The sequence below is a fragment of the Heteronotia binoei genome, chromosome 1 (assembly GCF_032191835.1).
Source record: "Heteronotia binoei isolate CCM8104 ecotype False Entrance Well chromosome 1, APGP_CSIRO_Hbin_v1, whole genome shotgun sequence".
Lineage (NCBI taxonomy): Eukaryota > Metazoa > Chordata > Lepidosauria > Squamata > Gekkonidae > Heteronotia > Heteronotia binoei.
This window is the reverse complement of record NC_083223.1, coordinates 264,098,068-264,123,543: the sequence shown is the minus strand read 5'-3', so window position 1 is coordinate 264,123,543 and position 25,476 is coordinate 264,098,068. Positions and strand designations below refer to the sequence as shown.

General features: G+C 48.5%; 1 protein-coding gene across 1 annotated transcript; it reads right to left on the bottom strand.

Moving 5' to 3' along the window:
• Positions 1–9,993: 9,993 nt before the first annotated feature.
• On the bottom strand, positions 9,994–24,592 carry RIT1 (Ras like without CAAX 1). Its single transcript, XM_060260609.1, has 5 exons — positions 24,436–24,592; positions 20,262–20,318; positions 18,200–18,273; positions 15,200–15,391; positions 9,994–10,260 (listed from the first exon to the last, which is right to left on the bottom strand). Exons 1-5 carry the CDS (start codon positions 24,554–24,556, stop codon positions 10,030–10,032), a joined length of 675 nt encoding a protein of 224 aa, XP_060116592.1. The 5' UTR covers positions 24,557–24,592; the 3' UTR covers positions 9,994–10,029.
• Between the last annotated feature and the right edge of the window lie 884 nt (positions 24,593–25,476).

Genomic DNA, 25,476 nt, shown 5'->3' with positions numbered 1-25,476 from the left:
GGTATTGACGTAGATTGTCTCTGAGCACGGAGGTTCCATCTTGTGACTTTAGGACCTCCTTTTCCTCAAATTCGCCCAATCCCCTTTTGAAACTGTTGTCGTGACATTTCGCCCTCACCTTCTCGCCTCAGCCCCAGCCATTTCTCGTTCTTAGGGGCCCAAGTTGCATGGAAAGTTACATTTCTCTTTTTTCCCCCTCCGCTTCGCAATGCAAGTAAAACGCTTAAGCCTAAAAAAAAATCATCTTTTTTCCTCTGGTTGTAATGGTAAAATATAAAAAGATGTTGCCAAGGAAATGTGCTCAGGGTAAAAATAGGCTTAACGAGCAGGTATGAAGAGCTCCATTTCTCCTCAGGAATAATGGGGAAATCAAGAGGGTCAGAGAACCATTTTTTTTTTTAAAGTATGTGTTAAATTGACCATTCTTGTAAACAGCTGCCTCACCGTGAATTCTCCCAACCGTTGGGTTGATTTGGGTGTGTGTATTCTCTCTCCCCCTCCCCGTTTTCTTTTTTAACTTTGTGTCTGTTGTAAAAATGATAATAATAATAATAATAATTAAAAAAAATACTTGGACAAGTTACAACTTTGTGTCAAAGCAAAACAAAACAAAAAAGTGTAAGAAAAAAAAAAGTTTAACGCGAACTGTGTACAACCGCATAAACGCTGTAAACGCTAACCTAACCGATATGTAACGCTATCTTGTAATGTCAGAATTGTTTCTACGCACATCGAGCGTTCCAATAAAGACGGAGTCACTTTAAGTTTCGCTGAGAATCCTGGGATCGTTTGTAGGGAGCAAATCCCCAGAAAACCTTGCTGCCGAAGGTTCCAGACGCAGTTCCGCAGCATCTCTGCGCAAAGGGATTCTGGGGCAGCACCTTGTTGTAGAAGGAAGCATGGAGTCTAGCTCTGTAGAAGGTAACTCTGAATGTCCACGTTGGAAGCTACATGTGAGCACCTGTGCATTTCCAAACACCACTTTCCTCACCTTCCCTCGCCCCACGTTTGATCAGAGCAGGGGTGGCCAAACTGTGGCTCGGGAGCCACGTGTGGATCTTTCACACATACCGTGCGGCTCTCAAAGCCCCCACCGGCCCGTCAGCCAGTTTAGAGAAGGCATATCACTTCTCCAAGTCAAAACCACTTCTCCAAACCAAAATTCACTTACCACAGGAGGTGGGGGCAGCTACAAGCATAGCCAGCTTCAAGAGGGGATTGGACAAACCTGTGGAGCCACATATTAGCCACAGCGTATCGTTGGAACTCTGTCTGAGGCAAGTGATGCTCTGTATTCTTGGTGCTGGGGGGGCACAGTGGGAGGGCTTCTAGTGTCCTGGCCTCAATGATGGAACTCCTGATGGCACCTGGGTTTTTTGGCCACTGTGTGACACAGAGCGTTTGACTGGATGAGCCATTGGCCTAATGCAACATGACTTCTCTTATGTTCAAGCCAGGCAGCAGTTTGGAGAATGCATTTAAAGTTGCTTTCTTTCCACCTCTCCTTCCCTCCCCTATTTTGCCTGCCTGACTTCTGGCTCTCAAACATCTGACATTCATGTCTTGCGGCTCTCAAACATCTGACTTGTACTCTATGTGGCTCTTACGTTAAGCAAGTTTGGACACCCCTGGATTAGAGCTTTGTCTGAGCTTCCTTTTTTTAAAAAGCAACTCTTGCTTTGTGATGCATTGTGGGAGGAAACAGACCGGAGAGTAGCAGAGGTGGGGAAACGGCTCTCACGGCCCTTTCTTACATGCCAGGGCACCGGCGATCAGTGTTCCCTCTAAGCTGAGTTAGCGTGAGCTCACAGTTTTTTAGCCTCCAGCTCACACATTTTTGCCTTACCTCAGGAAAAATGGCCCCAGAGCAAACTAATTTATGCAGTCGCTCACAACTTTCATGCCAGTAGCACACAAAGTAGAATTTTTGCTCACAAGACTCCACAGCTTAGAGGGAACATCGCCGCTGATCACTGCTTTGGGGTCATGAAGGAATTTCCCTCCAAGCCAGCTTGGCCCAGGGATTTTTTTGCCTCCCTCTAGGCACAGTGCAGGGGTCACTTGGGTGAGTGGGGGCGGGGTAGCTGTGAATTTCCTGCTTTGTGTGAACGAGGGGACACTTGCAGTCCCCTTTGAGCTCCATGTTTCTATGAGATGTTTCATCATAGCACAGGTTCAGGGCCCCAAACGGAAAGCGACCCACAATGAAAGGCAGGACTGATACTGCAAGGGGTGGTGAAAGCACTGGAAATCCATTTCTCCTGGGAAATCCGGGGGGGGGGGGGGAGAATCCATTTCTCCTGGGAAATCCTGGGGGGGTGGGTGAGGAGAACTACAAGTTCGTTCCTACACTGGGACTTTTAACACACAGCAGCAGAATCCCACCGATCTGACTTTTTAAAGCCACCCTGGGAAGAGCCCCCCAGAAGCGGGAAAAGGAGAAGACAACGGTAGATTTATACTACGCCCTTCTCTCGGAATCGGTCTCAGAGCGGCTCACAACCTCCTTTATAGATCCAAGTGGGCAGCCGTGTTGGTCTGAAGTAGTTGAACAAAGCAGGAGTCAAGTTGCACCTTTAAGACCAACCAAGTTTTATTCAGAACGTAAGCTTTCGTGTGCTCTCTAAGCTCACTTTATCAGACGAGGCTGGGGATCAGGTATTGTGGGCTGAAATACAAGCAGTTTGTTGATTAAGTATGCAGACTGATCACATGATAAACCAGTGAGGCTTGGCCATTTGGTCTGGATAGCCCTAAAAGGTAATAAAGTCCTCTGCCAACTGGTGTTTCTGTGAATCTAGGCGAATCTCCTTTATCTTCTTCCCCCACAACAGACACCCTGTGAGATAGGTGGGGCTGAGAAGGCTCTCCCAGAAGCTGCCCTTTCAAGGACAACATCTGCGATAGGTACGGCTGACCCAAGGCCATTGCGGCAGCTATAAGTGGAGGAGTGGGGAATCAAACCCGGTTCTCCCAGATAAACATCCAGACACTTAACCACTACACACCATCCTAGCCTGGAACAGAAACACCAAAGATTTTCCAGCAATGGAATAGCAGCACACTGGTGATAGGTTTCTTGCTCGCAGTTGCTAGGGATGGATTCCACTCCTTTCATGCTCTTCCCCCCTCACAGAACTTGCGCAGTTGTGCGTATGAAAGCCCCATTGTCCCTTGAGGCCCCTGAGACCAAACAGCTCAGTTGTGGCAGCGCACAGCTTTCCCTCTGGGGGTGGCGCAGCCTCACTGGAAAGGCATGATCTCATCGTTCTATTTTTTTTCCAGTTCTGTTGTCTTTCTGTGACAAGGAGCACCGGCTCCACCCCCCAAGGGAACCAAGGATATTTTTTCCTCCCTCCCCATCCTGATTATGGAACCCACAAGCATTCTTTGCCTGTTTCCCTCCAGAGGGGAACTGAATAGGGTTGAGACGGACATCCTAGCGGGAATGGCAGAATTTCTGTTGCCAACCCCTGCTTGGGAAATTCCTGGAGATTTGGGGGCGGGGCCTGGAGGTGAGGAGGGGAGGGATTGTCAGCGGAATAGAATGCTGCAGAATTCATCCTCCAAAGAAGCCATTTCCCCTCGGGGGACCTGAAACTGCTGAGCAGTCGAGTTAGAACGGGAAAAAGGAAGTACTTCTTCACCCAAAAGGTGATTAAAAGACGGAAGTCACTGCCACAGGGGGTGGCAGCGGCTGCAAGCATAGACAACTTCAAGAGGGGATTGGATAAACACATGGAGCAGAGGTCCATCAGTGGCTATTAGCTGCAACGTATTGTTGGAACTCTGTCTGTGGCAGTGATGCTCTGTATTCTTGGTGCTTGGGAGGGCACAATGGGAGGGCTTCTAGTGTCCTGGGCCCACCAGTGGACCTCCTGATGGTACCTGAGGGTTTTGGGGGCACTGTGTGACACAGAATGTTTACTGGATGGATCACTAGCCTGATCCAACATGGCTTCTCTTGTGCTCTTATGACCGTCAGATGGAGACGAGTTGTGATTCCAGACCTCCAGGCACCACCTGGAGGTTGGCAACCCCTCTTTACGTGTTGCAAAATCTGCCTCAAGGCAAAACAAAGCACTTTTCTGCAGGCTCCAGATGTCAGTTTCAGAACCACTGCCGTTAAGAGTTTTTCCTCCTCTGCGAGCACATCTCTAAAGAATGTCAACTGGAAAAAGAGAATCATCCTTAAACCCTGCACCCGACTTCCCGCTCCCCCAGCCCGTGGGAAAAAAGCTCTGCTGGTATGTTGCACAAAACTTTTCCATGTGACTGGGGAACACTAAGTGCAGCCCAAGGAAGCAAGGGACCTGCTCTTTTGGAACCAGCTGGAGATACTCCACAGAATTCCATGGGGTGGGGTCTCTGAAAAGAAGGGCCAAGAGCCACTGCAGAACTTTTAGAGGCTAAAAAAGCAATTTTATTCTTTTGGCTATTCTCCAGAGGCTTCAACGCACCCAACCAGTTCTAGCGAACACAGACACACGCAGTACTAAAGAAGAAAGCTCGCTGGCTTTGTGCAGGGACGTATGGTCCACCCTTGCATTAAGAAAACAAAAACAGGCCAGCTGTAAAAATGAAAATGTTTGCGGGTCGCAAATGTTTAGATTCTCAAGTATTTTAATGTATTTGACTCTTAGCTAAATTTTAAGATTTCAGAGGGTAGCTGTGTTGGACTGTAATAGAACAGCTCAATTTGAGTCCAGTAGTACCTCAGAAACCACAATTTTGTTGTGATGGTGGTGGGTAGAAGTTTGAAAGGAGCATCGGCTCTTCGAAAGCTTAACCTGAAAGCTCAAAATCTTGTCGGTCGCTAAGTTTCTCCTGAATTAAATCTAGCTTCTTTGGGCTTTAAACAAGCAGATTTCCTTCACGACAAGCCCAACCTTCACATTTAAACAACACATCTCTCACTCTCCACGTTGGATCCTGTAATTCAGTTTTACTAAAGGCAGTATTTTCTCCAAGGACATTGAGTCCCGCAATGAGGCAAGAGCCCCTTGTGCCAGCAGGTGGCGCCTTATGCCAAGGGAAGCCTCCAGTCCAGGGGTGGCCAGACTTGCTTAATATAAGAGCAACAGAGAATAAATGTCAGATGTTTGAGAGCAGCAAGACATGAATGTCAGATGTGTGAGAGAAAGAAGGAAGGCAAATAGATGGGGGAGGAGGGAGAGAAAGGTAGAAAGAAAGCAACTTTAACTTTAAATGCATTCTCCAAGCCGCTGGCTGGCTTGGCAAAGTGATTTAAAGAGACAAATGCCTTTTCGGTGGGGGCTTCGAGAGCCACACAATGTGTGTGAAATAGCCACCCCTGCTCCAGTCGGAAGAGCGCTACAGCAGGCATCCCCGACATGGAGCTCACCAACACTTTTTCTGGTGCTTGCCAAGAGCTTTTTAGGCAGCAGGTGGGGCCAGTTAAGGCTTTTGCCTAGCAAGGCTTCTGATTGGCTGCGCAGATTTAAAAAAAAAAAAAACGTTGCTTTTGGCAACAGCCACAACCAAAGTGCACTGAAGTTAAGCTGTGGCGATCATTTTGCGGCTGGCTCCACTTTCTGCAGCAGCCATTTTGTTGCTGTGCCCCCCCCCCCCCCACCGGAGCCAGGTCAGTATTTTAAACATACCTGCAGGGGTTTGTTCACCTGCTGTCATTTTTTCTGCCAAGCACCAAAATCTTCCCAATCAAACATACAGAGAGAAGGAGCTCTTATTACAAAGTCTTTTATTATGTCAAATACAGTTCTCATCTTTTTGCATACAAATGTGTACGTGAAAACAACTGCAAATTGTGTCCAAAGGAAAGTGCTTATTCTTCGGGTGAAAGGGAGAGAGGCTCACATTTAGCACCACCGAACGCTGAATCCTCTAATTGCTTTAAGGCACAGAAGCTTCATCCTTAGCCCAAAGGCTCTTCCGAAAATTCTGCTTCAGATGGTGAGAGACAAGGTCTGTTATCGAGGAGTAATGGGCTCGAGAAGGATTTCTTTGCTCCCTCCCACTGTCCAGTATTGCTTATATAGTTTATTGCAAATTCACCCTCTGTGACAATCATATGAACATATGAAGCTGCCTTCTACTGAATCACACCCTCGGTCAATCAAAGTCAGTACTGTCTACTCAGACTGGCAGCGGCTCTCCAGGGTCTCAAGCTGAGGTTTTTTCACGCCTACTTGCCTGGACCCTTTTTAGCGGGAGATGCCGGGGATTGAACCTGGGACCTTCTGCTGACCAAGCTGATGCTCAGCCACTGAGCCACCGTCCCTCCCCTGACTAGCAGCAGCTCTCCAGGGTCTCAAGCTGAGGTTTTTCACACCTACTTGCCTGGACCCTTTTTAGTTGGCGATGCCGGGGATTGAGCCTGGGACCTTCTGCTTACCAAGCAGATGCTCTACCACTGAGCCACTGTCCCTTCCAAATCCCATACAATACTCCCAGTACATTTTGACAGCATCTGATTGACTACTAAAAATAATCTATTTAGTTAAAAAAACCATGTGTTCCTAAGTTAGTAGCTGTGAAAATGATCCAGCCTTGATCATTACATCGATTTACTAATATTAATATACCATATATTTCTGTGGTTGATAAAATGCATTCTAAATTTCCCATGCTAAGTGGAATGTGTGATTTTTCTTTTTCTTTTTTTTTTAAAAAGTCACGCAACTAAGATATATATTAAAACAAAAATAAACCTACGGTGAATACAAGTTGGCAACTGAAGAGCAATAAAAACGTTAAGTTAGAAGAACCCAAGAAATGCCTGTATTCTGGCGTCGAGTGATAATCCCAACGATACTGTTCTTTGAAAGGGAGAGAATGCAGCAGCGGCTTGACAGAGAACAGACCAAAGGAAAAGGTGATAAAACACTCCCTCTTCCCCCGAAAAACACTCTCTTCCTTACAATGTCACCGTATTAAGGTATTGTATATGAAATCAACCATGGATTCGTATCTGACTCTGGCCAAATGAAACCTATACAATGCCACAGATTTCTGTGCAAACAAAGCGGTGCTCTGATTAAAAAGCATTTGGCTTTCAAAGGTTCTGACTCCAGCGACACTTCAATTGCCCCAGAACATTCTGATGGCATCTGTTTTTTAAAAAATTATTATTTATATCCCGCTTTCCTCCCTTGACAGGAGACCCAAAGTGGATTTTCACATCTCCCCCCCCCCCCCCAAAAAAAACCCTCTGAAAGCAGGTGAAGCTGAGAAGCTGGAACTGGCCCAGGGTCACCCAGCCGTCCCAAATCCTAGTCGGATGCTCTAACCGCTGGGCCATGTCAGCTCTCACCTTGGAGTCGTCCAGGTGAATTATAACCTGCCGTGTGTTCCTCTGGTGTGAGGGAAGGGTAAGAAAGTCTCATGGGACTAATGACTTCGCAGAAATTTGGCTGAGCTCTAAAGAGCATCTCTTCATCCCGCCTTGTATTATTTACTTCATTTATACCTTGCCTTCCCCCACCCCACTTCCAGTGGGGGACCCAAAGTAGCTCACATCATTCTCCACTCCATTTTACCCCCCACAACAACCCTGTGAGGTAGGCTAGAACCACGCAACTGGACTATTGTCACCCAGCAGCACTTCACAGCAGAATCAGGAGTCAAACCAGGCCACACAAACACACACCCTGACACACTAACCCAGGGTTGTCAAGCATGCAGCTTGAGGGCCGGATCAGGCTCCCTGAAGGCTCCTAGCAGGTCCGCAAGCAACTCACTGTCATCTGCTTCCTTCTCCCTCTCCTGTTTCCTTCTGCGCCACAGCTTGCTTGGCCAGGCTTGATAGCACAGGAGCAAAGCCTCAATTTTCTCCACTGGCTGACCAGAACACGAAGGAACTTATGTATGAAAGCTCACGATGTCCAGCCATTTCATGTTCCCCCTGGGTCTTAGGCTCAAAGCATCGACCACGAGACTTCCGTAATGAATGTCAATAAATCAAAAGTAGGTTTGCAACTTACAGACACACACCTGAACGGCATACTCAAGATTCTTACAGCACAGAAACTGTCTCCATATTTTGATGCAATAATTCAAAGCCAGAGGCGTCAGTTTTCACAAACTGTTAAACAAAATATTGCAAGAGTGCTAACTTTTAAAGCATATTTTAAGTGGGTTTTTTTTAATCTTTAATTGTGTTTGTGTCCTTTATAATGTTTATATCTCCGCTACCTGACATTATATTTTATGGCACCCACGGCCTGGCCTTACAAGCTCTCATTTATGTCAGATCCGGCCCTCATAACAAATGAGTCTGACACCTCCTGCTCTAACAACTACACCGCACTAACCTCTTCCCAAAGTCTCTCTGAATAAAGCCTCCCGTGACTTCGCAGCACTTGAGGCCACGCCCCACGCCTCCTCACTGTGCTGCTCAAGCAGACCACAAATCGGCAGCTGTTTCTGAAGGCTATGGGAAGAAACACTTCTGGGTACCTGCTGCACAAGACCTCCTCGGGATCTGCCCGAAATGGAACCTGGGACTTCCTGAAGGTAACGCCCCCTCTCCTTTCCCTCAGGTCCCTCTTTCTCTCTCATCCGCCTCCTACTTTTCACTACCTCCACTATGCCTTCCTTTCTATCATCCCTTAATCTTTATTTCACCAGTCGCAGACCTTCACACACACAGACAACGCAGCAATGGGGAAAGTATCCTCAGCTCCCAGTTTCCAATGAAGTACAGAACTGAGGGGCGGGGGGAGAGAGGGTAGTGCATGAAAGGTGACGCGCACTGTCCTGACTCGGATAGTCCAGGCAAGCCCAGTTCCATCAGATCTCGAAAACTAAGCAGTGCCAACTCTGGCAAGTACTTGGATGGGAGACCTCCTTGGAATACCAGGAGTCAGGAAGACAGGGGCAGGCTTTATTCAGCCACCTCTCTGAATAGCCTCCATGCCCTCACTAGGGGTCAGTCACCAGAGGTTGCCACGACTTCTGGGTGCATGCACACATTCACAAACACGCATGTTAAAACAAAGAAAAGAACGGCGATGCAAACTATTTGGGGTGAACCCTTCACAATCTGGTGTCCTCCCCCCCATGGGACAACATCAGTCAAGTTTACCAAAGAGCATCGAGGAAGGAAGGAAGGAAGGAAGGAAGGAAGGAAGGAAGGAAGGAAGGAAGGAAGGAAGGAAGGAAGGAAGGAAGGAAGGAAGGAAGGAAGGGCTCTAAACAGCATTAGAACAGGGAAAACTCAACCCACCTGGGAGCACAATGCCTTCAACAACCGCAAAAAATAAAACACGCTAAGAAACCCGTGTCATCATCACATGGCACTGCACAGTTGTTGCAGCCATTTTCGCACAATTACAGCTGTTTACAAAAATCCTTCTCCTGCCCCGCCTTGCCTGCTAGGACATCTGAGGCGAGTCCAGCAATTTTGTAGTGGGGAAAAAACACACATAGTGAGTAAGGAAGATGTCTCGACAGCTTCCTTCTCTCAGAAGTCCCCTCCCCACCCCTTTAATCTGCTTCCCCCCTGGTAGACGAGAAACCTTCATCAAGTTCACCTTATTACAGTTTGTTACCTTATTTAGGAAAAGGAAAAAAATCAAAGCTCAACTGAGCTAGCCGCCTGGCACAACAATGGCTCAGCTCTACCCTTGGGAATGCTGCTGAAACACTGCAATGGAGTCAAGAGGAGGCCTCACGCAGCCAGGCAACGGCCTTTCAGGAGTAAGTATCCTCCACTTGGCAACTCTTATGTCAGGGCCAATTGCTTATGTATTTCTATATGGCTCTGCAAAACTGATTCACAACCACCTGGTTTGACTTTTTTTTTTTTGGCCAAGTCTTCTCCAGGAAGAGGCAATCAACGAAGTCTGAAATGCCTGTTCTAGCATGACAGCCTTTGATCCCATGGCAAGTTATCCCCCCCTCAAGGAATAGCTTCCCCAAATACTTCTAGAAAGCAAAGCTCTTTCAATTAACATAGTTTGCATCAACACATGGGAGGCTCCTACGTCACTTTGGTTTGCTGATGGGCCAACAGTTCTTTCGCTGCTGTTGGAGGCGGCCTTCCGGTCACGTCACGGAATTCTTCTTCTTCCGGAATGGAGACTTCAGCCTTTTCCAAACCGTGCTGCGTGGCTTGCATTTCTTCCCCAGCGCCATTGCCGCTTCCTTCTCCTTCCGCCTGATTTCCCGGACGAGCGCGTGAAACACGTCGTCGATGTAAAAACGGAAGGCGGCCGAGGTTTCGAAGAAGGGGCAGCTGAACTCGTGGGCCAGGGCCAGGCCTTCTTCTTTGGAGACCTTGTGAGAAAGCAGATGCTGGTCAGTACAATGAGACAAGCCCCCTTCCAAGGAATTATTCTATGCCAGGCGTGGCCAAACTGTGGCCCTTTCACACATATTGTGGCTCTCAAAGCCCCCACTGCCTCGTTGGTCAGCTTGGAGAAGGCGTTTGTCTCTTTAAATCACTTCGCCAAGCCAAGTCAGCCAGCAGCTTTGAGAACACATTTAAAGTTAAAGTTGCTTTCTTTCTACCTCTCCTTCCATCTATTTGCCGGTCTGCCTTCCTTCCTATCTTACGGCTCTCAAGCATCTGATGTTCATGTCTCGTGGCTCTCAAACATCTGGCATTTACTCTACGTGGCTCTCATGTTAAGCAAGTCTGGCCACCCCTGCTCTATACCCTCCTCCTCTGGCACAGTCTTGTTGAGCAACATCCCTGTGCCTGGCACTCCTGCTTTGTGCTGGAGGTCCATCAGGCTTGCAATGGATGCACATTTCGGCCTTTGCATTAAAACAAACTGTCGCTGATGCTCTGACCTGGGTGGTGGACAAGGCTCACCTGATCTTGTCAGAACCTGGAAGCTAAGCAGGGTTGGTCCCGGTTAATATTTGGATGAGAGACCACCAAGGAAGTCCAGAGTCACTATGCGGAGAAGAAGAAGGGTTGGCTTTCATACCTTGCTCTTCTCTATCCTAAGGGGTCTCAAAGCCGCTTCCAATCACCTTCCTCTCCCCACAACGGGCACCTCATGAGCAGTGTTCCCTCTAAGCTGAGTTAGCGTGAGCTAGGCTCACAGATTCTTAACCTCCAGCTCACACATTCTTGTCTGAGCTCAGGAAGGACGGCCCCAGAGCACACTAATTTATGCAGGAGCTCACAACTTTAATGCCAGTAGCTCACAACTTCAATGTCAGTAGCTCACAAAGTAGAATTTTTTGCTCACAAGGCTCTGCAGCTTAAAAGGAACTTTGCTTGTGAGGGAGGTGGGGCTGAGAGAGTCCTCAGGGAGCTGTGACTCGCCCGAGGTCACCCAGCAGCCTTCAGGTGGAGGAGAAGTGGAGGGGGAAATCAAACCCCCATTCTGATTCTGCCATTCTGAACCACTATACCATGCTGGCTCTCCTCTTCCGACAACAGGCACGCTTGGAGGCAGGTGGGGCTGAGAGAGTCCTGAGAGAACTAGCACTGGCCCAAGGTCACCCAGCGGGCTTCATGTGTCTCAAAGCACCTTACAGTCACCTTTCCTAACAGGCACCTTGTAAGGCAGGTGGGGCTGAGAGAGTCCTGAGAGAACTGTGGCAGGCCCGAGGTCACCCAGAAGAGGCTTCAGGTGGAGGAGGAGTGGGGAATCAAACCCGGTTATCCAGATTAGAGGTTGCTGCATACCTATTACACCACCTCCTCTGTCAGTCTCTTGCCTTGAAAACCCTCCCAGGTTGCCAGAGGCCAGCTGAGAGTTGACGGCACTCTCCACCACCGTGACCAATCGCAGGACAGACCCCTCTCAACACCCAAAATTTAGGTACACCACAAGTAACAAAGGGCCAAAAACTGTACATTCAGAACTGCCTTTCCTTCCCCTGCTGTCCGATATGATCATAGAATTGGAAAGGACCTCCAGGGTCATCTAGTCCAACCCCCTGCACAATGCAGGAGACTCACAAATCCCTCCCCCTAAATTCACAAGATCTTCATTGCTGTCAGATGGCCATCAAGCCTCTGTTTAAAAACCTCCAAGGAAGGAGAGCCCACCACCTCCCGAGGGAGCCTGTTCCACTGAGGAATCGCTCTAACAGTCAGGAAGTTCTTCCTCATGTTGAGTTGGAAACTCTTTTGATTTCAACTCACTGATTCCAGTCCTACCTTCTGGGACCACAGAAAACAATTCCACACCATCCTCTCTATGACAGCCCTTCAAGTACTCCTGGATCTCCAAGGTAATCTAGTCCACCCCCCTGCACAATGCAGGAAACTCACAAATACCTCCCCCCCATACACCACCACCCCCCTCCCAGTGATCCCCGTTCCATGCCCAGAAGATGGCAAAAAACCTCCAGGATCCCTGGCTGAACTGCCCTGGAGAAAAATGGCTTCCTGACCCCAAATTGGCAAATAGTGTTTTCCTGGGCATGCAAGAAAGAGCCATGAGAACTAAGCACAGATCTAACCCCCTCCTGCCATTAGTAGGGGATGGTCTTACCGATGAAATCTCCGGCAACTGTAAACCCATGCAAACACCTGATCGTCCATTTCCCAAAAAATAAGCCACCCTGAGCCTGCCTCAGCGGAGTAGGCGGGGTACAGACTGAACTAATAAATAAAATAAAGAAGATCGATGGGGCAAGGCTTCTATGCTCTTGGCACTACAATGAGCTCCAAACAACACAGTGTATCTCTGCCCACACAGTGGCACGTGCCCTCTGGCATGTCTCCTGGGGTTTGCGCTCCAAGCCTCCCACGCAGCATTGCTTTTTAATTGATCTCTTCCTCAGAGAGAATTTCGACACCCAGGGCGCTCCTTTGAGCACTAACATCTACAGCTTTTCTTTCTGACTTGAGGCTCCAATAACCACCCCTCCCCACCCGGCTATACCATACATACACCAGTAACAGGTATGACTCAATATAGCCCTTTGCTGAAGACTTTTTCTTTAAAGCGTCCCCCTTCCTCTTATGTAGAAGTGTCACCAGGTTCAGAGGGAAAATCCTGAGATGGGTGCGCAATCTGGCTTGGAGACGCCCCTAAAAGTGTAAATGCCTCCTCAAAGGCAGCTTGAGAGTGTCTATCGTCCAATCAGTCATCAAGGGCACCTCTGCTGCTTTGGAAGTTTGTAAGCATAAGAACATAAGAGAAGCCATGTTGGATCAGGCCAATGGCCCATCCAGTCCAACACTCTGTGTCACACAGTGGCAAAAAATTTATACACACACACACACATATATACACACATACACACTGTGGCTAATAGCCACTGATGGACCTCTGCTCCATATTTTTATCTAAACCCCTCTTGAAGGTGGCTATGCTTATAGCCGCCACCACCTCCTGTGGCAGTGAATTCCACATGTTAATCACCCTTTGGGTGAAGAAGTACCTCCTTTTATCCGTTCTAACCCGACTGCTCAGCAATTTCATCGAATGCCCACGAGTTCCTGTATTGTGAGAAAGGGAGAAAAGTACTTCTTTCTCTACTTTCTCCATCCCATGCATTATCTTGTAAACTTCTATCATGTCACCCCGCAGTCAACATTTCTCCAAACTAAAGTGCCCCAAGCGTTCTAACCTTTCTTCATAGGGAAAGTGTTCCAAATCTTTAATCATTCTAGTTGCCCTTTTCTGCACTTTTTCCAATGCTAGAATATCCTTTTTGAGGTTCGGTGACCAGAATTGCACACAGTATTCCAAATGAGACCGCACCATCGATTTATACAGGGGCATTATGATACTGGCTGATTTGTTTTCAATTCCCTTCCTAATAATTCCCAGCATGGCGTTGGCCTTTTTTATTGCAATCGCACACTGTCTTGACATTTTCAGTGAGTTATCTACCATGACCCCAAGATCTCTCTCTTGGTCAGTCTCTGCCAGTTCACACCCCATCAACTTGTATTTGTAGCTGGGATTCTTGGCCCCAATGTGCATTACTCTGCACTTGGCCACACTGAACCTCATCTGCCACGTTGACGCCCACTCATCCAGCCTCAACAGATCCCTTTGGAGTTCCTCACAATCCTCTCTGGTTCTCACCACCCTGAAACAAGTTAGTGTCAATGCAAACTTGGCCACTTCACTGCTTACTCTCAACTCCAAATCATTTATAAACAAGTTAAAGAGCATGGGACCCAGTACCGAGCCCTGTGGCACTCCACTGCTTACCGTCTTCCACTGCAAAGACTGCCCATTTATACTCACTCTCTGCTTCCTATTAATTAGCCAGTTTTTGATCCACAAGAGGACCTGTTTTTTTACTCCATGACTCTCGAGCTTACTAAGGAGCCTTTGATGAGGAATTTTATCAAAAGCTTTCCGGAAGTCAAGGTAAACAACATCTATCGGGTCTCCTTTGTCCACATGTTTGTTCACCCCCTCAAAGAAATGTAACAGGTTAGTGAGGCAAGATCTTCGCTTACAGAACCCATGCTGAGTCTTCTTCAATAACCCGTGTTCATCAATGTGCCTACTCATTCTGTCCTTGATAATGGTTTCGACCAACTTTCCCGGTATTGAAGTCAGACTGACTGGCCTGTAATTTCCCGGATCTCCTCTGGAACCCTTTTTAAAGATGGGGGTGACATTTGCTACCTTCCAGTCCTCAGGAACGGAGGCAGATTTCAATGAAAGATTACATATTTTTACTACCAGGGGCCAGGAGAGCCAGTTTGGTGTAGTGGTTCAGTGTGTGGACTCTTATCTGGGAGAACCAGGTTTGATTCACCGCTCCTCCACCTACAGCTGCTGGAATGGCCTTGGGTCAGCCATAGCTCTCGCAGGAGTTGTCCTTGAAAGGGCAGCTGCTGTAAGAGCTCTCAGCCCCACCTACCTCACAGGATGTATGTTGTGGGGTGGGGGGGAGAAGGCAAAGGAGATTGTGACCACTCTGAGATTCAGAGTATAGGGTGGGATATAAATCCAATATCATCATCTTCTATGCCTCGGGTAATGCCATTTGCCATTTTTAGGTCAGGAAAGAGCTTTCTTCCAGGTTAGAATGGCCCAGGGACCCTGGAGGTTTTTTGCCTTCCTCTGGGAATAGAGTGAGGGTAGGAGTGGAGGAAGAAAGTCATCGTGAATTTCCTGCACTGTGCAAGGGGTTGGGCTAGATGACCTCTGGGGTCCCTTTCGGCTTTACATTTCTGTCTCCGGACATTCCTACAGGGTTTTTTTTTGCTCCTTTCCCCTGAAAACTGCTAAAGCCCAAACCCGACAAGAACAAATTTTGCCCAGTGCTCCTTTACCTGTCTCAGCTGTGCCAGATCAGACTTGTTTCCCACGAGGACGACGGGGGTCTCATCTGTACGCCGAACGCGGTAGATCAGCTGCTTGAACTCACGCACTTCGTGGAAACTCCGGCGGTCCGTGATCGAGTAGCAGATGATGAACCCTTCGCCTGCCCTCATGTACTGGTCTCTCATAGCAGTGAATTCCGCCTGCAAAAGAGGTGGCAGCGGAGAGAAAAATAAATCATCAGCTTGGTTACTATCCCGCCTTTTTCCCGAATGGGAACCAAAAGCAGCTTATGTTGCTCTCCTCTCCGCTGTTTTACCTTCGCATCAACCCTGCGAGGAAGTAAGGAGCCCAGTAGCACCTTTAAGAAATTCTATTGTGGCATAAGCGTTCAAGAAACAGCTCTCTTCAAAAGATGCATGGAGGTATGAGGAAATGGCCCGAGATATATTGGTGGTAAGGGAAGGGGGGTGAGGATGCAGGAAGTGAGTGCCGTGTAAATGTAAAGCGTTTGCAAAGCTCATAAGAAAAGGTAGGATGCGCAGTCCAGGCTGGGTGTGACTACTTACTTCTATTGATGGAATATCTGAAAGGGAAAGGCAGTAACTTCCGGCAATAAGATAACTGTCCAAAGTTCCTATTCAATCCAGGTCTGGCTGAGTCACATTTACACATGAATGTCAATTCAGCAGCTTCCTGTTGGATTTTGTTTTTGAAATGTTTTTGTTGAAACATTTCAACACACCTGTGAGAAGGTGAGGCTGAGAGTGTGTGACAGGCCCAAGGGTCACCCAGTCAGCTTCCCTGGCAGCCGGGGGATTCTAAACCTGGGTTTCGCGGGCCCCAGTCTAACGCTCTAACCGCCACACCAGGCTGGCTCTCAGTTCTTCACTGTAGTAGTGACAGGGCAGTGTGGAGCAGGGGTCCTCAGCCTTTTTTGAGCATGTGGCATTCTCACACAGCATGGTGGGCACAGCTTCAAAATGTCTGCTGCCAGGACTTCCTTTGTAGCAGGAACTCCTTTGCATGTTAGGCCGCACCTCCCTGATGTAGCCAATCCTCCTGGAGCTGACAGTAGGCCCTGTACTAAGAGCCCTGTAAGCTCCAGGAGGATTGGTGTCAGGCTCTGTTCATTAATACTATTGCTGACTACTAACCATATTGATCAATGCCTAGATATGCGACGTAACACAGGGGTCGGGGTAGTGAAGAGGGAGGGGGGAAAGTAGAGAGTAGCTTCCCAGGAATATCAAAGGTTGCCAAGGCCTCTCTGAAGTAGAAAGTATGTGCCAGTTTCTCACCTCCTCCCTAGAGGCAGCAAGGACATTGCCTCTGGGAAAACGTAACCACCAACTGAAAAGATAAGGGGGAACGTTGAGAAAACTCTCACATGCAAAAGCAGCCTTTTGTTTTGGGAATTGAGGGGTAGAAACAATCGCTTTGATGTAGAATGTTAAATACCAATGCTTTGAACTGATCTCCATCAGTTCCAATGTCTACCAAGCTGGAGTAACTCTGAAGTATCCAATAAACGCAACTTTGTTTCAAATACCAAGTCTGCTTACTTGTGAGCTTCAATGAACCCACGCCTGACAATTGGCTACATCAGGGATGTGTGTGGCCTAATACGCAAAGGAGTTCCTGCTACAAAAAACCCCCAACGTCCTGGCTGCTGCAGCTGGCCACAGTGAAGATCCGTGTGGTACAGTGGCAGCGTCTGCCAAAGTAATTTATTAAAAAATGTGCACAGCCACTCAAACCTCCACTGGCCAATTAGAAGCCTTGCTGGACAAAAGCCCCACCTGGCCCTGCCCGCTTTCTAGAAACAGTTGGTGGGCACTCGGGAAGGTGTGTGTGGGCACCCCATGATGCAGAGCCTGCAACGGCAAGGCTGTCGAGAGGGCTGCTAAGTATTTTCAACCAGGGTCATGCCACAGCTGGGAGGAATGGGGAAACAGCTGTGCTTTGCTGGTCCCAACGTTACTGCCAAATGGCATAGAAGGAAAGGCCCTGGGCTTTGCACGCAAAGGGTTGTCGGCTCAATCCTTGGCATGTCCATTTAAAAGGATCGGCTAGGCGGTGGTGTCAAAAACCCTTCCCTGACACTCTGGAGGGTGGCCGCCAGTCAGACACTGCTGACACTGACAGAACAATGCTCTGACTCAGCAGAAGGCAACTTCCTGGGTTCAGAGCGCTGATGCAGCAATGGTGGCAACACCAGGAAGTCCCAATGACCTTTTCATGTTGCATTTATTTATTTGTCCCAACCTCCATCGAAGGAACTCAGAGCTGTTACACACTCAGGGTTGCAGGAGCTCAGAGTTGTTACACACTCTGGGGTTGTACGGGGAGGGGCGTGGCTCAGTGATAGAGCATCTGCTTGGCATGCAGAAGATTCCAGGCTCAATTCCCGGCATCTCCAATTACAAACCAGGTTGTAATGATGCAAAAGACCTCTGTGCAACACCTTGGAGAGCTGCTGCCAGACAACCAAAGGTCTGACTCAGTAAATGGCAGCTTCCTGTCTGCTCTCACATACCTGGCATGCCGAAGGTCCTAGGTTCAATCCTTGGCGTCTCCAGCTAAAATAATCAGGTTACAGGTGGTGTGAAAGACTTCAGCCTGAAACACTGGAGAGCCACTGCCAGCCTGTGAAGACGATACTGGCCTTGATGGACACAGGCTCTGAATCGGTATAAGGAAGCTTCATTTGTATGCTGTTCTGTCTGCCTCCACTGTACTATAACCACCACCCTGGGAGACAGAGTGGCCAATGAGCTTGAACTCGGGTCTTCCCACTCCACAAGCCAATACAGAGCATCAGTCTTCCCAACCACAAGCCAATACAGAGCATCAGTTCTCAAACTTTCAAGGTGACATTAGCAAGCCTCTGTAATGTGGGGGTAATAACACAGAACATACTGACCTACCCCACAGGGGTTGTTACAAGGGTAACAAGACATACATGAAGTGCTTTAGAACTGTGAAGGTGTTGCTACATAACTACATACCTGGCCCGCTGTGTCCAGAATGTCCAGGTTGGCGGGTTCGTCATCAATCCTTATCCGGATTTTGTAAGCATCCTCTACAGAAAGAGACACACAGGTGCTCAACAAGTGTAAAGGGCAACATGCTTGCTGAATGATTTTGTCAGGGGTTTCTTGGAAATGTCACTGCCCTTTTAAAAACAAGGCAGACTCCAGCCAGAAGATACAAAAGCACTGAAGCAGGTTCCACCAACTGACTGAATGCAGCAGAAAGTTCCCGCTTCGACTAATGGCAAGCAACCAGTGAGGAACACTAATGGCCAGGGACACTGCTTCACCAGAGCACAAGAGGAGGAGACTGCAGATTTATACCCCCCTTCTCTCTGAATCAGTCTCAGAGCAGCTTACAATCTCCTATATCTTCTTCCCCCACAAGAGACACCCTGTGAGGTGGGTGGGGCTGAGAGGGCTCTCACAGCAGCTGCCCTTTCAAGGACAACTCCTGCGAGAGCTATGGCTAACCCAAGACCATTCCAGCAGGTGCAAGTGGAGGAGTGGGGAATCAAACCCGGTTCCCCCAGATAAGAGTCCGCGCACTTAATCGCTACACCAAACTGGCCATGTTTCCCTCTGCTCAGCAACTCTACTGAGACACCCCCTCAAGTAGTACAGCAGGCATAGTCTCGATCCATGAAAGGGGCAGGATGCAAAAGCTACAGAACGTACTGGAGGTAGAGAGGGAATGAGCTGTGTTTTAACAAGGAGAGAGAACAGAACAGAACGATAGGCCTGTTAGAGCCCGAGGGAAAGAACTGGCGGCACCTAGCAGAAGCAAGTATTCGCCAAATAGGGGATTGGAGCACCTTTTGTATGAGAAAAGGCTGAAGAGTTGCTGTTTGGAAAAGAGACAAAAAAGGGGAGTATCGCTGAGGTTTATAAAATTGTGCATGGGGTAGAGAAAGGGGAGAGGGAGAACTTTTCTCCCCCTCCCACTACTAGAACTCGAGGGCATCCAATGAAGCCAATGGGCAGCATATTCAGGCTGGACAAAAAGGAGCTACTACTTCACGCAGCAAGTTATTAAAATGTGGAATTTGCTGCCAGAGGATGTGGGGTTGACTACAGCCATAGACAGCTTTAAAGGGGATTAGACAGATCCAAGGAAGAGAAGTCTATCAGTGACCACTAGCCATGGCGATTGTACAGAACCTCCACATTCAGAGGCACTAATCCTCCTAACACCAGCGCTAGAAGGCGATGTCAGCGAAAGGCCCTGGCCTTCATGCCTTGTTGGTTCTCCAAAACAAGTGGCTGGCTACTACATGAAACAGGATGCTGAACTAGGTGGACTGCCGGTCTAATCCAGCAGAGCTCATTGCTAAGAAGTGTTTAATGACAAGCGCGACTATTCAAATAAAGGCGTTTATGCAAAACACATGTAGGAGGCTTTGCTCCTCAAAACACATAGTTTAGTTTCCCTCCAGAATTAACACAGCGACATATTTCTGCCTACAGTTCAAGAAGACTGCAGATTTATACCCCACCCTTCTCTCTGAAGCAGAGACTCAGAGCAGCTTACAATCTCCTATATCTTCTCCCCCCACAACAAACTCTGTGAGGTGGGTGGGGCTGAGAGGGCTCTCACAGCAGCTTCCCTTTCAAGGACAACTCCGGCAAGAGCTATGGCTAACCCAAGGCCATTCCAGCGGCTGCAAGTGGAGGAGTGGGGAATCATACCTGGTTCTCCCAGATAAGAGTCCGCACACTTAACCACTAAACCAAACTGGCTCTGCAGGTGCTGTTGGGTGTGTTTCACCAGATGCCTTTTTTGATTTGGGGTAACCTGCCTCGGAGATAGGACAAAAATTAGAACTTAGCAGCTTATGCTGTATGTCCAGTCATCCACGCTGGCACTGCTCACAGCTGGTCATCATCCACAAGCTTTGGGAAACAGCCAACCAAACCACATTCCAGCTTAGTGAGGTACCCAACTTGGAAGATTTGGAATTCCCCTTCACAGGTAAGTTAAGCAAAGCCAAAGCATTTGCTGGAGAGGAAGAGAAGGGACCTGGGCAGACAAACTCACCAATAGTGGGGTCGTGATCTTCCGGGAAACGATGACTAATGAACTGCATTGTCATGGCTGAAAGGAAGAGACCGGAGTAGAAGTTAGAGGACACACAAAAAAAGAGAATGGTGTGCAGTCCCAAAACTGCATGTGACAAATACTGTAAGCAGAGAATGACACGCTCTGGCTCACGTCAGGAAGGGTTAGTGCAGGATGGCAGAAGACCTCCCCATTCCCCCAACAGCAGCCCTAGTAAGATAGATCAAGATAGCAGCACAACAGACTAACACAAGTACCCATCTGTAGCAGCAGAAAAGAGAGCCCCGTGGCGGAGTGGTAAAGCTGCAGTTATTGCAGTCCTAAGATCTGCTCACGACCTGAGGTCGATCCCAGCAGAAGCTGGGTTCAGATAGCCAGCTCAAGGTTGATGTAGCCTTCCATCCTTCCAAGGTCAGTCAAATTAGTACCCAGCTTGCTGGGGGGAAAGTGTAGATGACTGGGGAAGGCAATGCCAAACCACATCGTAAAAAGTCTGCTGTGAAAACAACATCAACCCAGAGTTGGAAATGACTCGTGCTTGCACAAGGGACTACCTTTAACTTTTTTTTAGCAGAAAAGAGCAAGAGTTCATTAGTACCTTAAAAGACAAAGAAAACTCATAGCAGGGAATGAGTTTTTGTAAGTCACTGAAGAAGTGAGCAGCGGCTCATGAAAACTCACACCCTGCCACAAATTTGGTTAGCCTTTAGAACACTACAGGGCTGTTGCTTTTTTCTGCTCCCAGTAAGATTCTGCATGAACATCCAGCTTTCAAAATGGAACAGAGGGATGCTGCATTGGGCTGCAGGCAGATTTCTGAGTGCACCTATACAATTCAGTTCAAAACGATTTCCCCGGTCTGGCCCTCCAACCGCACAGGGAACAATGGTCTTGCACCAGCTAGGCTGGCGATGATCCCAAAAGCAGGTCCCTCCATCCCATGTTCAGTAAAAAGTAACGCCTCCCTTAATTCCATGTAGTAGAAGTGAAGATGAGGCTCAACGCAGAGCTACCCTTTTTTTCCATCCCAACCACACATAGAATCATAGAACTGGAAGGGACCTCCAGGGTCATCTAGTCCAACCCCCTGCACAATGCAGAAAATTCACAAATACCTCTCCCTAAATTCACAGGATCTGCATTGCTGTCAGATGGCCATCTAGCCTCTGTTTAAAAACCTCCAAGGAAGGAGAGCCCACCACCTCCCGAGGAAGCCTGTTCCACTGAGGAATTGCCTAACGGTCAGGAAGTTCTTTCTAATGTTGAGCCGGAAACTCCTTTGATTTAATTTCAACCCACTGGTTCCGGACCCTACCTTCTGGGGCCACAGAAAACAATTCCACGCCATCCTCTATATGACAGCTTTCAAGTACTTGAAGATGGTGATCATATCACCTCTCAGCCACCTCCTCTACAGGCTAAACATCCCCAGCTCCTTCAACCTTTCCTCATAGGACTTGGTCTCCAGACCCTTCATCATCTTTGTCGCCCTCCTCTGGACCCTTTCCAGCTTGTCTATATTCTTCTTAAAATGTGGTGCCCAAAGCTGAACACAATACTCCAGGTGAGGTCTTATCAGAGCAGAGTAAAGTGATACCATCACATCATATGATCTGGACACTATACTTCTGTCGATACAGCCCAAAATTGCATTTGCCTTTAGCCACCACATCACACTGTTGTTCTGTGCATGATCCACTAAGACCCCTAGATCCTTTTCGCACATACTACTGCTAAGACACATTACCCTTCCATGGCCGGGGGGTGGGGGGAGGGGGACATAAGAGAAGCCATGTTGGATCAGGCCAGTGGCCCATCCAGTCCAACACTCTGTGTCACACAGTGGCCAAAAACCCCCAAGTGCCATCAGGAGATCCACCAATGGGGCCAGGGGAGATTTATACTAGGATGCAGCTGCCAATAGTTGCCTAGAGAGGAAAAAAATCCTGTCCCTTTAACAGAGGAACAGCAGAATGTAATTCCTCTCCATGCTGCCCTGTACTAAATCGTTCACAAAGTTAGTTGGAAAAATTATTAGGAATTGCTGTTTAACATTCTAGGGACTGTGTACTTTGCCAAAACTAGGATCCTACAATGGAAATTGCATCATTCACTGTGTCATGTTAATACTCATGCTTTGCTTCAGTTCTGTTTTTAGATGCCTGGTTGGTTCTACAGCCCTTCACCGAATGTCTCATCCTGTTGATTACATTAACTCACTCTGCCACCCGCCCCACCTTGCGTCCAAGTGAGAAAGGCGGACTAGAAATAACAAACACAATTTTTTTAAAAGCTTCAATTGGCTATTTCTATGTATTAAACATTTGCTGGAGGATCAACGCATTCTTCTCCAAGCCTACTAACGATGATTTCCATGTACTGCTTTTCTATGGAAAGGAACACCATCTTAGAACCATAGGGTTGGAAGGGACCTTCAAAGTCATCTGGTCCAACCCCCTGCACAATGCGGGAAATTCACAAATATCTTCCCCCAACACCGCCCCCCCCCCCCCGGGACCCCTACTCCATGTCCTGAAGATGGGGAAAGAAAAAAATTCCAGTAAGATCCCAGGCCAAAGTGCCCTGGAGAAAATTGCTGCCTGACCCCCAAGTGGCGGACAGCATTTCCTTGGGCATGTAAGAATGGGTCACAAGCAATGTTCCCTCTAAGCTGTGGAGTCTTGTGAGCAAAAATTCTACTTTGTGAGCTACTGGCATTAAAGTTGTGAGTGAGTGATTTGACTACTGCATAGTTTGTTCTGGGGCCATTTTTTTTCTGAACTAAGAAAAAAATGTGTGAGCCAAAAGCTAAAAACCTGTGAGCTAGCTCACACTAACTCAGCTTAGAGGGAACACTAGTCACGAGAACCAACCGCTGAGGCAACTCATCCTGCCCTCATGATCTGCCCAAATTCACATCTTGAGGTTGTGAGTTCCACACACAGACCCCACCAATCAGCTATACTCAACTCCAACCCAAGCAACCGCTGCCTTTCAGGTAAGCAGCTCCTTTTGCGAACACCCATCAGCCTCAATATTTCCTCTAAGCTGCAGAGTCTCGTGAGCAAAAATTCTACTTGGTGAGCTGCTGGCATTCAAGCTGTGAGCTGCTGCATAAATTTGTGTGCTCTGGGGTCATCCTTCCTGAGCGAAGACAAAAAATGTGTGAGCTGGAGGCTAAAAAAGTGTGAGCTAGCTCAGACTAACTCAGCTTAGAGGGAACACTGCTAGGGGCAAGTGTTCCCTCTAAGCTGCAGGGAGTTTTGCGAGCAAAAATTCTACTTTGTGAGCTCCTGGCGTTAAAAGTTGTGGGTTCCTGGTGTTAAAGTTGTGAGCTCAAAGTTGTGGGCTCCTGGCGTCAAAGTTGTGAGCTCCTGGCGTTAAAAGCTGTGGGCTCCTGGCGTTAAAAGCTGTGAGCTCAAAGTTGTGGGCTCCTGGCGTTAAAAGCTGTGGGCTCCTGGCGTTAAAAGCTGTGAGCTCCTGGCGTTAAAAGCTGTGAGCTCAAAGTTGTGAGCTCCTGGCGTTAAAAGTTGTGAGCTCCTGGCGTTAAAAGTTGTGGGCTCCTGGCGTTAAAAGCTGTGAGCTCAAAGTTGTGAGCTCCTGGCGTTAAAAGTTGTGAGCTAAAAGTTGTGGGCTCCTGGCATTAAAAGTTGTGGGCTCCTGGCGTTAAAAGTTGTGGGCTCCTGGCGTTAAAAGCTGTGAGCTCAAAGTTGTGAGCTCCTGGCATTAAAAGTTGTGAGCTCAAAGTTGTGGGCTCCTGGCGTTAAAAGTTGTGGGCTCCTGGCGTTAAAAGTTGTGAGCTCAAAGTTGAGCTCTTGACGTTAAAAGCTGTGGGCTCCTGCATTAATTCGTGTGCTCTGGGGCCATCCTGAGCTAAGACAAAAAAACTGTCCTGAGCTAAGACAAAAAATTTTAGCTGGAGGCTAAAAATCTCTGCGCTTGCTCACGCTAACTCAGCCGAGACGGAACACTGATCCAAATGCCCGTGAACTTCTCTCTCCTCCACCCGAGCAGGCAACCCTCATGAGGCAGCGCGTTCCGCAGGCGAACTCCTTCTCCCACGCCCCGCCGCCCCCTCTTGAGGCAGCCAGTTCGCATACACAAACACGCACACGCCACAAAACGCCTTTCCCCACCCCTTTCTAATACCTACCGCTCTTGCCGACCCCGCCGGCGCCCAGCATCACCAGCTTGTACTCGCGGGGCTGCCCGGGCGGAGGACCGGCCCCGCCGCCCACCCCACCCGGAGGCCCCCGCGGCGCAGCCATGTCCATCGCCCCGGCCTCCAGGCGCCCCCCGCTGCCTCACACGCCCCGAGGAGGAAGTAGCCGCAGCCTTCGCCGCTCCTGCATCTTCCCGCCCACCTCCGACAAAATGGCGGCGGCGCGGCCAAGCGCCAACCCCTGAGGAGAAAGGGGCGGGGATTCTATAGGACACGCCCACTTCCCCTCCATTTTCCTCTGAGGAGCGCAAAGGGGAGGAGGCAGAATGGGCCGGGAAGGGCGCCTAGGTAATTTCGGCTCTCGTGCGGGGCAAATCGCTGCTGGTGGAAACAAGGCGGGGTCTCCCAAAAAAAGGAGTGCGGCTCTGGAGACCAGCAGTAGCCCTGTACGTTAGGATTTTTACATAACGTCCTAAACTTTTCTTTTTCCTTCTTAATTTCTAACATCCGGCATCCTGCAGAAATAAGAAATTTACACTGGATGTTTGTTTTCCGCAGACAGCGATGAGACACGAACGACCCATAGGATGAGCAATCGTTTTTTGTTTCTTTGCTGTCAAGTCACAGCGGATTTAATGGAGTTTGCAAGGAAAGAGACGTTCAGAGGTGGTTTGTCATTGCATCGCTATCTGCATCATGACCCTAGGGTTGCCAATCCCCAAGTGGGGGCAGGGGGGGTCTCCTTTATTCCCTATGGAAACCAATTCCCATAGGGTATAATGGAAAATTGATCCACGGGTGTCTGGGATTCCGGGGGGGGGGGGGAGTGTTTTTTGAGATAGAGGCACCAAATCTTCAGCATGGCATTCAGTGCCTCTTCCCAAAATACCCTCCAGGTTTCAAAAAGATTGGACCAGGGGGCCCAATTCTATGAGCCCCCCAAAAGATGCTCTAATCCATTATTTCCAATGGAGGGAAGGCATGTAAAAGGTGTGCGGTCCCTTTAAATTTGATGGCCAGAACTCCCTTTGG